General features: G+C 47.3%; 1 protein-coding gene and 1 long non-coding RNA gene across 2 annotated transcripts; one reads left to right on the top strand and one right to left on the bottom strand.

The window, feature by feature from the left end:
* The first annotated feature begins 477 nt into the window (after window positions 1-477).
* Window positions 478-12,279, top strand: TRADD (TNFRSF1A associated via death domain). Its single transcript, XM_015640291.3, has 5 exons — window positions 478-866; window positions 2,086-2,237; window positions 4,778-5,055; window positions 6,726-6,918; window positions 7,869-12,279. Exons 2-5 carry the CDS (start codon window positions 2,096-2,098, stop codon window positions 8,174-8,176), a joined length of 921 nt encoding a protein of 306 aa, XP_015495777.1. The 5' UTR covers window positions 478-866; window positions 2,086-2,095; the 3' UTR covers window positions 8,177-12,279.
* On the bottom strand, window positions 2,231-4,768 carry LOC117244995. Its single transcript, XR_004499059.1, has 3 exons — window positions 4,543-4,768; window positions 3,874-3,979; window positions 2,231-2,425 (listed from the first exon to the last, which is right to left on the bottom strand). It is a non-coding gene; the product is annotated as an uncharacterized LOC117244995 (long non-coding RNA).
* Window positions 12,280-14,171: the final 1,892 nt, after the last annotated feature.

Here is a 14,171-nt window from a genome sequence, read left to right as displayed (position 1 = left end):
CCCTCGGGCAGCTCTGGAGCCACCTGAACAGAGTATTTCTGACAGGTGCGAGAGGAATGACGGATTTGTCTTTGCAAACAACTTGTGGGTCTGCTGGTAGATAGAACTACCACCGAGAGATAAAAGAAACAATGGGAAGGATTCCACTGATTGATGAATGGAAAAAAATATATTTGCTTTTACAAACAAACTGTATGTTTGCTGATAAATGAAATTGGACATTGAAAGATGAAAGAAACAATGGGGGAAGCCATAAATTCCATAAGAATTAAGAATTAAGAAGGAGGGTTATACATTAGAGGGGAAATCCTAGATATTGCGGGAAGTCTGTGCCTCTGAAGTACCTCAGCCTATGGGGAAAGAGAGAAGGGACAAGCGGCCAGGAAATTAGGATAAAAAGGAGGCTGCGTCCTCCAAAAATTTGAGAGACCACAGGGGAATGCCCCATGGCCTCTCCCTTTATTCGAATAAAGTGAAAAGAACTCCTCTGTCTCCTTTTTGGACATAAACCCCTGGTGTTTGTGTATTCATTTTCCTGGCAGGTGTCATATCCTCACCTACACGAGTCACCAAGCGACCGAGCTGGGTGGGCGGCCTTGCGGCAGGGACACCCGGGGCCGTCAAGGCCCGACCAGCCCCGGCCGGGGCTCCCCCGCAGCAGCCGCTGCCCCGCGCAGGCCTCGGGGCCGGCACCGGCTCGGGCAGGCCTGGACAAACAGAAGGGATTACAGGGAAGTGCCATACCGCCGGCCGTTCCAGGGGGCTGTTGGGATTATTTTCGCCCTCCCGTTTCCCCGCCCGCAGCGCGGTGCCGAGCGGCGCCGCGCCGGGGCGGAAGTGTCGGGACCGAGGCCGGCGGTGAGGAGGTAAAGCCGCCCGGGGCCGGCGGGCCGGAGCTGCCGCGGGCAGGGGGCGCGGGGCCGGCCGGGGCCGCCGGGACAGCGCCGGGCAGGGCCGGGCTGGAGGGGCCGCGCTCCGCGGTGCCGGACTGGGGGGACAGCCGGGCTCCGAGAGGACAGCCGGGCTCCGAGGGGACACCCCGGCCCCGGTGGGACACCCCGGCCCCGGTGGGACGGGGCTGGCGGCTGCTCCAGCGCTTTTCCCTTAAGGACAGCCCCGTCCCAGCGAGTTTGTGACGGGAATTGAGCAGCAGCGGCCTGACGCTGCAGAAGTCAGCGAAAAGGCAATAACCATGATCACAAATGTGACTTACGGGCCGGGGCTGGGTTTTTTAAAGCAGCCCACAGCGGTTTGACCGCGGAGCGGGGACTGTGCTGGGGCAGTGCTCGCTGGAAGGGAAGATTCACCCGCCGGGTTAACGCTGCAGAGGCACAAGGGCATAAAGCAGAGGGGTACCCCTGAGTCACAGAAATACCGAATGGTTTGGGTTGGAATGGACCTTTCCAAGGCCATCTAGTTCAATTCCTCTGTGGTGACAAGGGACATCTTCAACTAGGTCAGCTCTCTCAGAGCCCAGTCTGACCTGGCCTTGAATATTTTCAGAGATGAGGCATCCACCACCTCTCTGTGCCTCGCTGTAAAAAATTTCTTCCTGATATCTAATCTAAATCTACCCTCTTTTAGTTTTAAACGATTACCGTTGTCCTGTGTAGAATGTTCTGCTACAAGAGCTCTGGGCCCTGTGAACAACCAAGGGACCAGGACCTTAAGGAGAATATCTCAGGTTGCAATAGGGCTTCAGTCCATGGGAATGTGCCAGAGCCGGGACTAATGGGTGGTTTCTGGAGCACTTCAATCATTTCACATTTTGCTAGCTTGGCTAGTCAGTCAGAGGCACAAGGGGCTGAAACTCCAGAGTATCTTTGGACTATAAAATGAATGGACTCCAATGGAAAATGAAAGCAAAGCTTTGTAAGCTGCTGTCTTTGGAATACCGTGTCCCAGTGTGGTGTGCTTTACAGAGTAACAGTAAGCGCATCAAAGGTTATACTTGCTTTAGCAACATCAGCACTCCTCTAAGAAATAAGAGTAAATCCATGTAAGTCTGTGGTGCTTGTGCTGCAGCACTCCCCTGGCATCAGGCCATTTGCCTTATGGTCTGAGCTTGTCTGTGTGATCTTGTAGGGTGCTGAAGATGGCAGGCAGCTCCACTCCTTGGATTGGCAGTGCTTATCTCTTCCTTCAATCGACCTGCAAGACCATCGCTCTGCCGTCCCTCTACGAGAGCTCCCAGAAGAAGCCTTGTGTGTTCAAGGCCCTGAAGCTGGCATTAGCAGGTATCCATCCTCTGGCATCTTGGTGTGCAGTGCCATGCCTTTCTTTAATCTCACCCTCATGGGTAAGGAAAGCTCATGCTCACTCTGTTTAGGAAGGGCCATAAAGTGGAGCAAGCTCCGCAGAGGTTCACCAAGATGGTTGGGGGCTGAAGTACTTGTCCTGTGAGGAGAGGCTGAGGGAGTTGGACCTGTTGAGCATAGGGAAGAGAAGGTTTCAGGGGACCTACCAAAAACCTGCTGATACCTATGGGAGGGAGAGGTGGAGCCACACTGTTCATAGTGGTCCATATACTAGAATGAGAGGCAACAGGCACAAATTGAAATGAGAGGTAGACACCAGATAGAAGGACAAATGTTTTCCCCATTAAGACAGTCAGGCAGTTGCCCAGACTGTGTATTCTCCATCCTTGAGGGCTTTCAAAATGGGACTGGATAAAGCCCTGAGCAACTGGATCTGACCTCAGAGCTGACCCTGCTTTGCACAGGAGGTTGGGCTAGACACTGCCTGGGCTTCCTTCCAACTTGAACCATCCTACAAATTATCTAACTTTATGAATGTTTGTTTAAACCCATTTATGTAAGAGGGGAAAAGATTGCAATTATTATGAAAGAAGATTTAATTACTGTCTCTATACTACCACAGAAACATGATTTCTGCTTTGAGAAGCTGGTTTTTAAATCAAGTGATAGCCAGTATAAATTAGTTTCTATACAAATTCTGATATAATTCAAATTCTGATATAAACAGACAAACATTAGCTTGAGGTGTATGTAAATCTATTTACATCAAAAAATTACTTGAGATGCAAATAGCCATAAAACTGTGTATCCCTCTATCCACCACTGCACCAAGCACACTGCAGAGTAGTAGTCATTTGAAGAGTTTATCACACTTACCTAGAAAGACTGTCATGGTGTTCTTTACCTGTCACACAGCTGAATCTCTATTGTTTAACTGGGCTTGTCTAACTACTCTGCAGTTTCTTCTGGAAATCATGCCAAATCACTTTATCCAATACAGGCCTGCCCATCTTGCAGCTCATTCCATATATGGGAAAGAGGAAGCAGGCAGCCATACACAGTTGTCCAATTAGGCTTGATTTATGGCTGCTTTGTGGCACTGGAATGTGGATCTGAACACACATTTAAAGGACAGCTCACAAAACTGAAATCCTACCATGCTTATTCAAACCTGAAAAGGACGTGAAATCTTAAGCTGTCTGAGGTTTCATGCAGAAATGCCTGCAAGGTCCTGTCTTTTGAGGCAGCTTTACAGCTGTCTTGTGCACTCTTCATAAAGTTTTCCATGTCTGTGCAGCTTTCCCTCCCCAGCCCTCTTGCCCTCTTATTATGGAAATTTTGTTTAATAAGCACTCATAAAAAGCAAAGCATGAAGGAAGTGATAAAAAATCATCCACAGTGAATTAAAATGTCTTTTCTAGGTGCCTAAACCTATGTCAGTTACACATCTAGTCCAGACTAGACCAGACGCGAACAGGACTTAGTAAACATGTAAAGCCACTGTTAGATACTATCCTTTTAAATGCAAGGTCACTTGTCCTGCTTAATGTGGAGCACACAAGTCTGTCTTGCCTTAAGATTGTCCTTCATGCCATGACATGTGGATTAGAAATACCTGATGTAGTGCCAGTGTGAGCTGGTGCCTCCATACAGCCCTATGCATTGACAGCCCACGAGGTTCAGTCAGGCCTGGAAACACTTCAGCAGCCTCACATAAGCCTCTGCAGCAAAAAAAAAGAGAAAAACACATACTTAGAGTTCATCATCAGTATATAAAATCTTATGGAGACAAGGATAATGAGCACAGATATTAAAATTAAATTCTGCTGGGAGAAGGAAGAATGAAGTCCTGACATTTTCTGTTTCTACATTGCTCATGCTCCTCCTACACTAAGTTAGAGGGTACATCCCTGGCTTCTCCTTGTTGAGATTTTACCATGAATTAATTCTCTGTGCAAAATAACAAGTCAAGGCCCAATCTCAAACAGCTTAATCCCTGTGGCTGGATCTGTCACTTGTCATTTGTGAGATGTTTTAAAGGCTCAGAGAGACAAACGTTCCCTCTAGGCACAGGCTGGAGAGGGAACACTGGGTTTCTTTCCAGGACCTTCATCTTTGCATAAAACTCCAGACACAAGGACTAAAGGCTGACTGAGCACTGAGCTGAACTGAGCTCTCATCTATAAAACTTCACTGTGCTACCAGTTTATCATAACCATCTCTGCCTTAGAAATGGAACCTCAAATTTAAAACTTGCCCTAATAAGCAGTGTTGATACAATTACCTGCGATGTAGTTCCATACATCTTCAGTTGGACACAATACTTCATGGAGATCAGTGGTGGCAGGGCAGCATGAACTTAATCTTTCCCTCTTGATTTAAAACACTTTTCCATCCAGAGGACTTTATCACAAATAGAATTCAAAAGCTCCTCCACTGCAGGCTTGTTGTGGATGGGTGTGGGTGTGGGTGTGGGTGGGCTGGCTCACGCCTGGTTTGTGCTCCCTTCTCCCTGCCAGACTCCACCGGCAGTGTGAATGGTGTGGACATGCTCAAGGTGCACTGCAGCCACCCACACCTCATAGTCCAGCTCAAGTTCTGCAAGCGGGAGAACTGCCGCCGCTTCCTGCGGAGCTACCGGGAAGGAGCGCTCCAGAACTCCCTCCAGAGTCACCTCCAGCTCTCCCTGGCCACAACCACGGTGCCTCTCAAAGTGGAGCTGAAGGCTGGCAGTGAGCACCTTGACAAGATGCTGAAGGATGAGGATCGTTGCTTGGAGTGCATCTACAGAGAAAAGGTGAGCGGGAGACGGGGGGAGGCTGGACAGCAATGAGGAGGGGTGGCACAGGCCTTGCAAAGGTGGGTGTAAATCTTGATCTGATGCAGCATGTTGTGTTAACAAACTCCTCTCTCCTTCATCTCATAACTCTAATGTGGAAAAATAGCTCTGTCCTTCCTCAGGAAAGAGCTGTGCACCTTTCTGGAAGGGCAATAGAGTTACCTAAAGCAGCCTGCAAAGATCCTGCTAACTCACTGTAGCTTCTGTGTATTAAAGCTAGCATGGCTGTTATCCCCACTAAGACAAGGAGCTCCAGACAGTGCAGCTGACAGCACAGGTGTGCCTCAGTACATCTGTGAGGCAGGCAGAGAGGAGCAGTCCTGGGTGGCACCATCATTGCTCTGCAATTCCCTCCCCTGCCTCACACACTACCTCCTCCCAGAGTAGCAAAGGTAACTGCACCTGGAAATGAGCAATGCAAGTGAGTGCAAACACTGCACATCACCCCAAAAAGTTGTGTCAGAGTGAGGACACACAGCATCTGCTGCCAGCAAAAGTAGGCTGTCCTTCTGAAGGCAAAGTCTCACCTGACATCTGGCTCATTGCACACTTTGGCACTGGCACTCTAATCCTGCTTACAAGAACAGTGAGATCTTGTCATCTCACTCCAAGGCACTTCACATGATTAAACTCACTGACTTGTTCCCCTCCTCTTTTTTTTCCATATGGAACTTTAGCTCAGGTTCCTCTAAGTGGTCCTGAGAAACAGGTTCTCAGTATCTACTCAGGAATATTAGGCACAAGAGCATGTTTTGCCAGATTGCTTTCTGTAAGCACAGAGAATTAAACTCAAACCTTTCATCCCCAAACCAAACGTGTGATACCCATACCCTGTGAACTGTGGCTTTCTGCTCCCTCCATGTGCTGAACTAGCTGACTGGACAAAAGAAATGGGCTTATTCTCAGTGCCCCAAAAGTGACTCAGTCTGACCCCTGCCTAACAGTGCAACAGGCAGAAAGATGGCACTGAGGGCACAGCCTTCAGCAGCAGAGAGCAGTGCTGGGTAGGTGCTCTAAGTGAGCTAAACCAGTGTTTGCCCCTGATTGAGGCACAGCACTGCCAGGTTTGACTCTTTTTCCACGTGCTTTGCCTTCCTTACTTCTTTTCTCATTACCTGCTTTTTGGAGGTCAGACTAATTTTCTCTTGGCTAGTGAAGAAACTGGCTTGGTGAGGACCCAGGAGCAAGCCTTAGGCAGCAGAGGGGCAGAGAGAGAGAGAAGGTGGGTAACAGGAGCTGCCTGCTTGGGTGGCCACACGAGCTGTTGCATCAGGTCACCCTGTTCTGTGGGTCTGACCCTCATATGGAGTTGGGAGAACCCTTGCTGCCCATAGTGCACCCTAATTCTTGTGGAGGGCTGCTGGAAGTGAACATGAACTAGGAGCAGTTTCATGCAACATGTAAGCACTCACTGTTGCAGGTGAGAAACCCAGCAGGGAGAGATTGTCTATTTCATATTACATTACAAATTCAAATCCACCCATTTACAGCCAGAGCTCCATTAGACCACCTCATTTTACTGTTTGACAGCTCATGCTGTATCTCATTGCTCCTCTCTTGACACCAGCAACCAAGGCTTTGCAGGGTGGTGGCCCTGGCAGGAGTCACTGATGCTGTTTGTGTTACAGCCTGACCGTCTGCCAGATGAGGAGATCACAGAGCTGGAGGAATGCCTCAAGAGCTTGATGCTTCACCAGAGCACCACCAACAATGTGGATGGAAAAGACTGCTCATCTCTGAAGCCCCCATGTCAGCCTTATCCTCCTCAAAGCAGCTCCCTTCCCACACAACTCACCTTCATCTTTCAGGGACAGCAGTTTGGTGAGTAGCTAGAGCTGACCAACAGAGCCCTTGGTCTGCCTCACAGCCCAGGAGGGAGAATTATCATGACTACATATTGGGGTCCACCTCAGATAAACCAAGGATTTCCCAGCATCCCATAAGAAAGGAAATGGAGTAGTCCTAAGATGTTGCCATGGTGCTTCAGATCAGGCCTCAACCTATTTTCTTTTCTGGGTCAGCATAGAACCAGGTGTTTCAGAGTCTGTGTCCCTTCCAGATTCCTCTCATTTTAAAATTAATAGTGAAAGGAAGACTATAGAGTATTTTTCTCTTCTTCCATGTCACTTGGTTGAGGTGAGTTAATAGTGTAGGTTGGATCAGACTGGGGAAATTGCTGTGGACACCCTCAGCCCTGGTTTCGGACAGGGCTGATTTGTCCAGGGTCCCTTAGTTCACCAGCTGGCTTTGGGGTCTGTCCCTATAGAGAGCTTTCAGAGAGTCTCACATAGCAATATCAGCTTGAGATAAGCTAGATGAGTTTGGAGCTTGCTTAAGCTGTGTATAGTGTCCAGTGCTAAACAGCTGAGGAGAGAGCTCCTGTCAGCATTTCAGTGTTTTGAGGATGTTTGTGTAGGGAACAGGGGACTTTGTCAGAGAGGCCTTACCAAGCTGCCTTTGAAAGGCTAAAACAAATGAAGAGGGCATCTATCTGAAAAAAAAAAAAAAAAAAAAAAGAGCTCTGGCAAACCACAGGACTGTTCTGAGGGAGAAAAAAAGAAAGCAGTCCTTGCCAAGCTTGCAGGGTTTGCAAGCCCAGATGCATTGTTGTTGTGGGAGGATTCCTGTGAGGGAGCAGCTGGGCAAGGCAGGGAGCTCAGACTCCCTGCTCCACAGAATATTGACCAAACCTTGAACTGGCCCAAGCTGCATCACATCAGCCATGAATGTCTTACCTCATTTATGTCTTACCTGGCCTCTGCCCCTTTCAGACAACAGAACAATCACTCCAGACGACCACCAGAAGTTTGCCAAGTCCGTGTCCAAGAAGTGGAAGCAAGTGGGTCGCTCTCTGCAGAAATCCTGCCGGGCCCTGCGTGACCCTGCCATTGACAACCTGGCACTGGAGTATGACAGAGAGGGACTCTATGAACAAGCCTACCAAATGCTCCTCAGGTTCATCCAGTCTGAGGGCAAGAAGGCCACAATAGCGCGGCTGATCGCAGCCCTGGAGGAAAATGGTCTCATCAGCTTGGCTGAGGAGCTCTTGGGCCTCCATTCCAGTGAGGACTGCTCCTAGAGCCCAGAGGACAGTGCCATTGCTAAGGGCTTTCCTGCTTTAGCTACTGTATGAAACTGCTGTCAGTGTCAGGGAATGCAAAGTCCTGAATATCACCACAGGTTTCCATCTAGGTGGAAATGCTCAGGGGAGAGGTTCTGTGTTCGGACCTCTGACTTTCCTTATTTCATCATTTCCAGAAATAGAGCACTACCTTCCTGTGAACTGGTGAGAGGCTTTCACCCTGACTTCCTAGAGGACTGAGGGAAGGGAAGGTAACTTCTTTCAGGACTGTGACAGGGAAGCAGCCAGCCAGAGAGCCTTGGGGGAGAATGAGGGAGAGGAAAAAGCAAGCAAGGTTTCTTATAGAATTTCTCTGGGAAGCAGACAATACCACTGCTTCCCAGGCTGCGTCCAGGGCCATCACCTGGAGAGCTGCAATAGATTTTTGTATTGGAATTATTTTTTCCCTCAGCCATGACATCAAGTAAAAACAAAGAGGAAAATAAGGAAAAGTCAATTTTACATTATTTTCCTTCTTTGTCTGAAGAACGAAGAACATCCATGGCAAGAGTATCTGTTCTACCCTGATCTATTATAGCTCCTTCCTACCTCTCACCACCTGAAAGCTTTCCTTCTACCTGGGACAGCCATAATCTTCCACAGGGCAAAAGAGTGATGCTGTACAACATGCCAGGCACTGAACAAACAATATGGACAAACTCAAATTCAGACAATAATTGTCAACATTTTCTCATCTGTGCTAGACAGTAATAAGTTGATTAGCTCTTGGCTGCCAGCCTGAGGGACCTGCAGCTATGGAAAGCAAAACAATGCTGGAAGGAAAAGAGTCTCCCCATCAGGAAGTTACCTGTGCATGGATCAGAACTGCTGCCCTCAGGTGCACAGCAGCATCGAATGCTGTCCTCAGACCACAGAGCTGAGCAATCAGCAGAGCCAGCTGGCTGCTCGTGCCTTCACTCACTTCCTAACCAGCCACCCTCATCCTGCTGGGCCCAGGATGGGACAGCTCACCCTGCTGTGTCCCACATGTGTCAGGATCTAGAGAGCCTTTCTCTGGCACTGCTGTCACTGTGTGACAATTGAGCATCTTCTGCCACCGTGCCTGGATTTATCTGCACTGATTTTTAGGGTAAAAATGGTTTAAGAGACAAATCTCCCAAACCCCAGGACTGACCCCTGCCTTCAGTTCCCGTGGGAGAAGCTGACTGTCTCCTGGTATGGCCGATGCAGACTGCAACAGAGCAGCTGCACTTCTGCCATAACAAAGCACAGGGCAACGAGTGTCTGGCACGGCACAGGTCCCATGAAGCACAACAGCAACTCAATTACCTTTGATATATTCCCAGTGCTTTCCTGATAGGTTTTTCCTAATGCTTTTCCATTAATTCTATCCTTTTTTGCCCTTCCCATCTGTGGGAATAGCCAGTGGGCTGTGGAAATATTTTCAGAAGCAGAGGGGGACTCTGGCCACACACACAAAATCTGTGTGCACATGAGAATATAAGTTGTGATAGAGATCATGATAGGAGCAACTTTGAGTCAGTGCCTGATGGCCTTTTAAACCACAACTCGCATCTTACTCCTTCCCTGGAGTCAAAACTGTAAGGAGGAACATAACCTCAGATTCAGGTGTGGGCTCAGATCCAATCTCCTGGGGCTGGAACACCTGAGCATCAGCCACTGGAGACCTGGATGGGCAGGATTTAGATGGCCTGCTTCAAGCCAGCTGGGATCCACATGCCTCAGATGAGCTGAGTATCACATCTTTAGTGTAAAGCAGAGAAACATGACTTGTTTTCTGCAGATTCTGAACCCCTGAGGTTACATACAGAGCCAGGAAAGGAAAGGAAGGGTTAAGTATGGAGAGAAGGTTTTCATGGTGTGAGTGAATGTGCTTCCATCTTGCCCCAAGTTTCCAAGGGAGCAGGACTCATGCAGGCACCATCTTTGCAAAGACTGTGGCTCCATCACCTTTTATTAAGCCATTTTTTATCAATGCCATTGCAGTTTCACCTCCTCCATTCCTGTTCCACATCCTACCCTCTCCCTTCCAGCAGTACCAGTACTCTTCCCAAATTGAAGCAATTACCTCTCTGACAGTTTTGCTTTTGGGACCAACACAGAGGTGCTGATCTTAGCTAATTTAGGCTGCTGTGGAACTATACCTCAAAGCATTTAACTTTCCTGCCAAATCCCAACTGGGGAACTCTGGCAGAAACCCACCTGACAAATTGTATTTTAAAACTTTAAAAATCAAAAACTTGAAAATTACTTTAAGAGCAAGAGAGTTTGCTCTTGATTTTGCAGAAATTACTTTTTTAAGAAAACAAGGTCTTATGCATAACCTGCTGTCTCATTTGCAATAAATATTTCAGAGCTCTCAGACCAGCTATTCATGTGCACAACTTGCACATATAGTTACAAGGCACCACTGAGTAGTGAGAATTACTAGTTTTTGTAGCAGCTGTTAATGCTCAAAATGAGAAAGTCTTATTATTCAGCATCTACTTCAAGTCCAGAAAACTTTTTTGTTGCTGTTGCTCTTTTACAGAAGATTAACCATGAATGCTTTCTTCTGAATGCAAGCGTTGTGCATTTTCTTTCTGCCAGTAACTGGTGTGTGTATTTCCTCTTACTCACATATTCCCTGTCAGAAGTGCCATTAAGTGCTGGAACCCCTGGCAACCTTTCTGGAATATCATAATCTCTAACAGCATTCACAGGTGCCTTCATTGCAGAGACTTGAAGGAAAAGGGTTTTTCAGTGGTGTTCCATGGTGAAATGGTCTCACCATGGAATGGTTTAGGACATAGCAGTGGCTGTTTCATACCTCCTTTCCCATGACCAATCATCATCATGGTGGGAGATAAGCCATGGGCAGTGCTGCTGCTGGAGAAATTTGCCTTATCCCAGTAACTGCTCTCCTCCATATACAGAGATATATCTGTGAAAAGGAAAAATTCAGGGGTGATGGTAATGTTTCAGAACCAAATATAATATTAAAAGCAAATAAAGGTGCTAATCAGTTGCATATAAAATCTAAAACAAAAAACAACCATAAAATAAGCAGCAGAAATCAGGCCAAAATGTACTTGCAGGAGGAGATCCAAGAAGGCTTTTTTTTTCTGGTTGTTTTCATAGTTTTAACCATGTTTCAGATTTGGATGAGTCTCCATTCAGTCTGCCTGAAGGAATAAAAGATCCATCCAAAGGAGAATTTGAATGATTTGTTTTGGCATAGCTGACCTACAGGATTCAAACAGATGATAACAAAGAGGAGATTGAAGTTAAAATGCTCACCAGATATACTTTGACATGAGGCATCTGATAGAAGCAAACCTGACAGGATACCCCAATACAGAATTGTCTCAAAGGAAAAGATCTGCTGTTTTGCCATATTTCAAAGGCAGGTTCAGCATTGAGGAGCTGTCCTGTTGTCTGGGTCAATGTCTCCCCTCTGCTATTCCCAAAGGAACCATACCCCAGCAGACTCTGAAACCAGAAGTGAGCATGGGCAGAATGAGGAGCCTCAAATTCACTTAGATTGCTGATTTATTTAAGTGAAAATTCTGGTGAATCTGTGGTATTCTATCTGGTATCCTTAAACCAAGGAAGTACAAGAAGAGGAATCAAGAAGTTTTCTTGAGTCTAAGCCACATATTGTAGTGTGTGCATGACACTGGTTCTTTACACTGGACAGGAGTCTGGCCATATGTCTTTTGTATGGAGATGAACTCAAACAGTGAAGCAATTTAAGACCTAGAGTAAAAAAAAAGGTATTTTTTTCTTCTCTGGATTGAATTTTAAACCCACTGAAGGGAGCTGGCTGTACATCTCTAACAGAAGCCTGTATGAGATGTGTGGTTAATGTCTCTTAGTTTTCAGTGGAAAAAGCCCTTGTTAACCTTCTAATTCCAAATTCCCATGATATTCAGCATCAGATCTGGATCAGCCATGTACAGCTATGGACTGCAATGCCAGGCATACTTGGGTCTAGGACATTCAGCCTCCAAGGAATTGTCTTTTATAGAAAAAGCTCTTTGGTATATATATTTTCTCTCATTATTTTTTTATAAATAAATATATACTTTTGATGAGAACTGTCTCAGAGACTTCCATTGAACACTTAAGTGCAGTAGTAAGAACAGGGGGCACTGAAGTTCTGGCCACATTTGATGATCACAGCTCCAGAGGAGCATCCAGCCTGAGGGTGGATGCACAGCAGGGTTCTGCCCAAAGTCACAGTTTCTCCTGACCTGCCAAGGCTGGTGTCCCACCTGCAAGGGAATGGCTCTGATTACAAAACCAAGTCAAGCCTCTGTGTTTGTTCAGTTTCCTGTTACTGCTTTGATGAGCCTTTTTCAGCCAGCATGGCCAGAAGGGGAGGTTTGTCCCACCCTTGGCACCTGGAGGAGCTCACTGTGTTTCTTTCGGTGCTGTTGGGTATCTGGGACTCCTCTGATGCCACAGCAGCACTGTAATCCCAAGTGCCTCACTACCAGTGAGCTCTCTCACAAGGCTGCCCATAGGTGGGGAGCCAAGGAACTGGGATATGAAATCTCCAACAGCTTTGCACAGGAAGCCACTGTCTGACCTGGCAGCTGAATCCAGGGAATTCCTTTTGCCATGAACTTGAGCAGAGATGTATCTCTGAATCTCTTAAATCTCAAACACTGTTTGAAAATCACAAGATCAGCCCTTTATCTACCACAAAGCTGTATTCCCGACTGCATGGCTTGATGCCTGCAGGAACACAGCAAGGGGAGCAGGAGCTGCCCTACAGCAGCTGGAAGGACTCACCAACCTGGGATCAACAGGGCAGTGAGATCACTGACACAACTTCTTAGACAGTGACACAACACAGGATGGAACAAGGGCACCTCTGCTGGCAGGGGGAAGAAAAAACCAGCCATGGATCAGTGCCCAGGGAACAAGGTCCACGTGAGACAACCACCAAGTAGAAGTACCCGTGGAGAAACTCTTCCACCTCCAAGCTCCCTGTGTGACTCTCCAAGCCATGGCAGCCACAAAGGCACTGCAATCAATGAAAGCCTCTGTTTCCACTCTCACCCATGGGAGCAAGCAAAAAGGGAGGCATAGTGGCAGGTCCCAAAACCTGGGTGAGGGATCACGGTGGAAATAACTGCTGCGAGTCCCTGGCGGTTTCAGGGAGCAGTTCCCCTCCTTCCACAGCCAGCCCTGCAGAGCAAAGGTAGACAGGGGCTGGTCTCTGCCTGTGACCATCCACTGCCTCCTTACAGAGCAGGGATGATGATAAGTAACTCGGGCTGCTGCAGGAAAAGAACAGAGGTACCTTGGGCTGGCACAGGGAAAGCCGAAGCTAAGTAACGTTTATGGCTGAGGTTTCTGATCAGCTGTGCTGTTCTGCAGGGACCTGCTGTGGCTCAGGCAGCTGCTGACCATGAGGAAAGGACTTTGCCAGCCTGCAGCACCTGAGTGCAGGGTCAGAGGGTGGCCCGTCAAGAGCCCACTCTTCATGAGGCAGTGCATTCAGTAAAGCACAATATTTGAGCTGAAATCAAAAATACATCAAAGAATGCACAGATGCTTACACAAAGGGATTTTTATATTATGTTTTAAAAAGAGGTGTTTGTGAAAACAACAGAGTAGATCAAAACCTGCTTTTATGACAAGTTAATGAAAAACTTTGCTTCCTAAAGTGGCCGTGGTCTGGACACTCTCCAGACACTTGGCCTCTGTTAGAGGAATAAGGGTCTTTGTTTACAATGTAGAGACAAAGAAGCAGCCACAGGGATGGGAAGTGCTATGGCTGCACTCAGCTGGTAGACCAGCAGTTACATTTGACTCCAAATAAAAACTGTTTTGAAATATTGCAAATTAAATAAAAAAAAAAAAAAAAAAAAAGGAGGAGATTAGGGTTTTTTTGGTTCCAGGTTTTGGAAGGGACCCTTGAATTTGTCTTCAGCCTTTACACTGCTCGGCTCACACTTCTTCCTATCATTTCCCTACT

Source organism: Parus major, chromosome 11 (genome assembly GCF_001522545.3).
Source record: "Parus major isolate Abel chromosome 11, Parus_major1.1, whole genome shotgun sequence".
In the NCBI taxonomy this organism is placed as follows: Eukaryota; Metazoa; Chordata; class Aves; order Passeriformes; family Paridae; genus Parus; species Parus major.
Note: the sequence above shows the minus strand (reverse complement) of the source record. Positions and strands in the feature narration are given on the sequence as shown.

Excerpts from the sequence above, each read along its gene's own strand:
- TRADD (XM_015640291.3), top strand. The coding sequence starts at position 2,096 with ATGGCAGGCAGCTCCACTCCTTGGATTGGCAGTGCTTATCTCTTCCTT. Across the intron at positions 5,056-6,725 it reads AGTGCATCTACAGAGAAAAG|CCTGACCGTCTGCCAGATGA; the intron begins GTGAGCGGGAGA and ends TTTGTGTTACAG. Across the intron at positions 6,919-7,868 it reads CTTTCAGGGACAGCAGTTTG|ACAACAGAACAATCACTCCA; the intron begins GTGAGTAGCTAG and ends TGCCCCTTTCAG.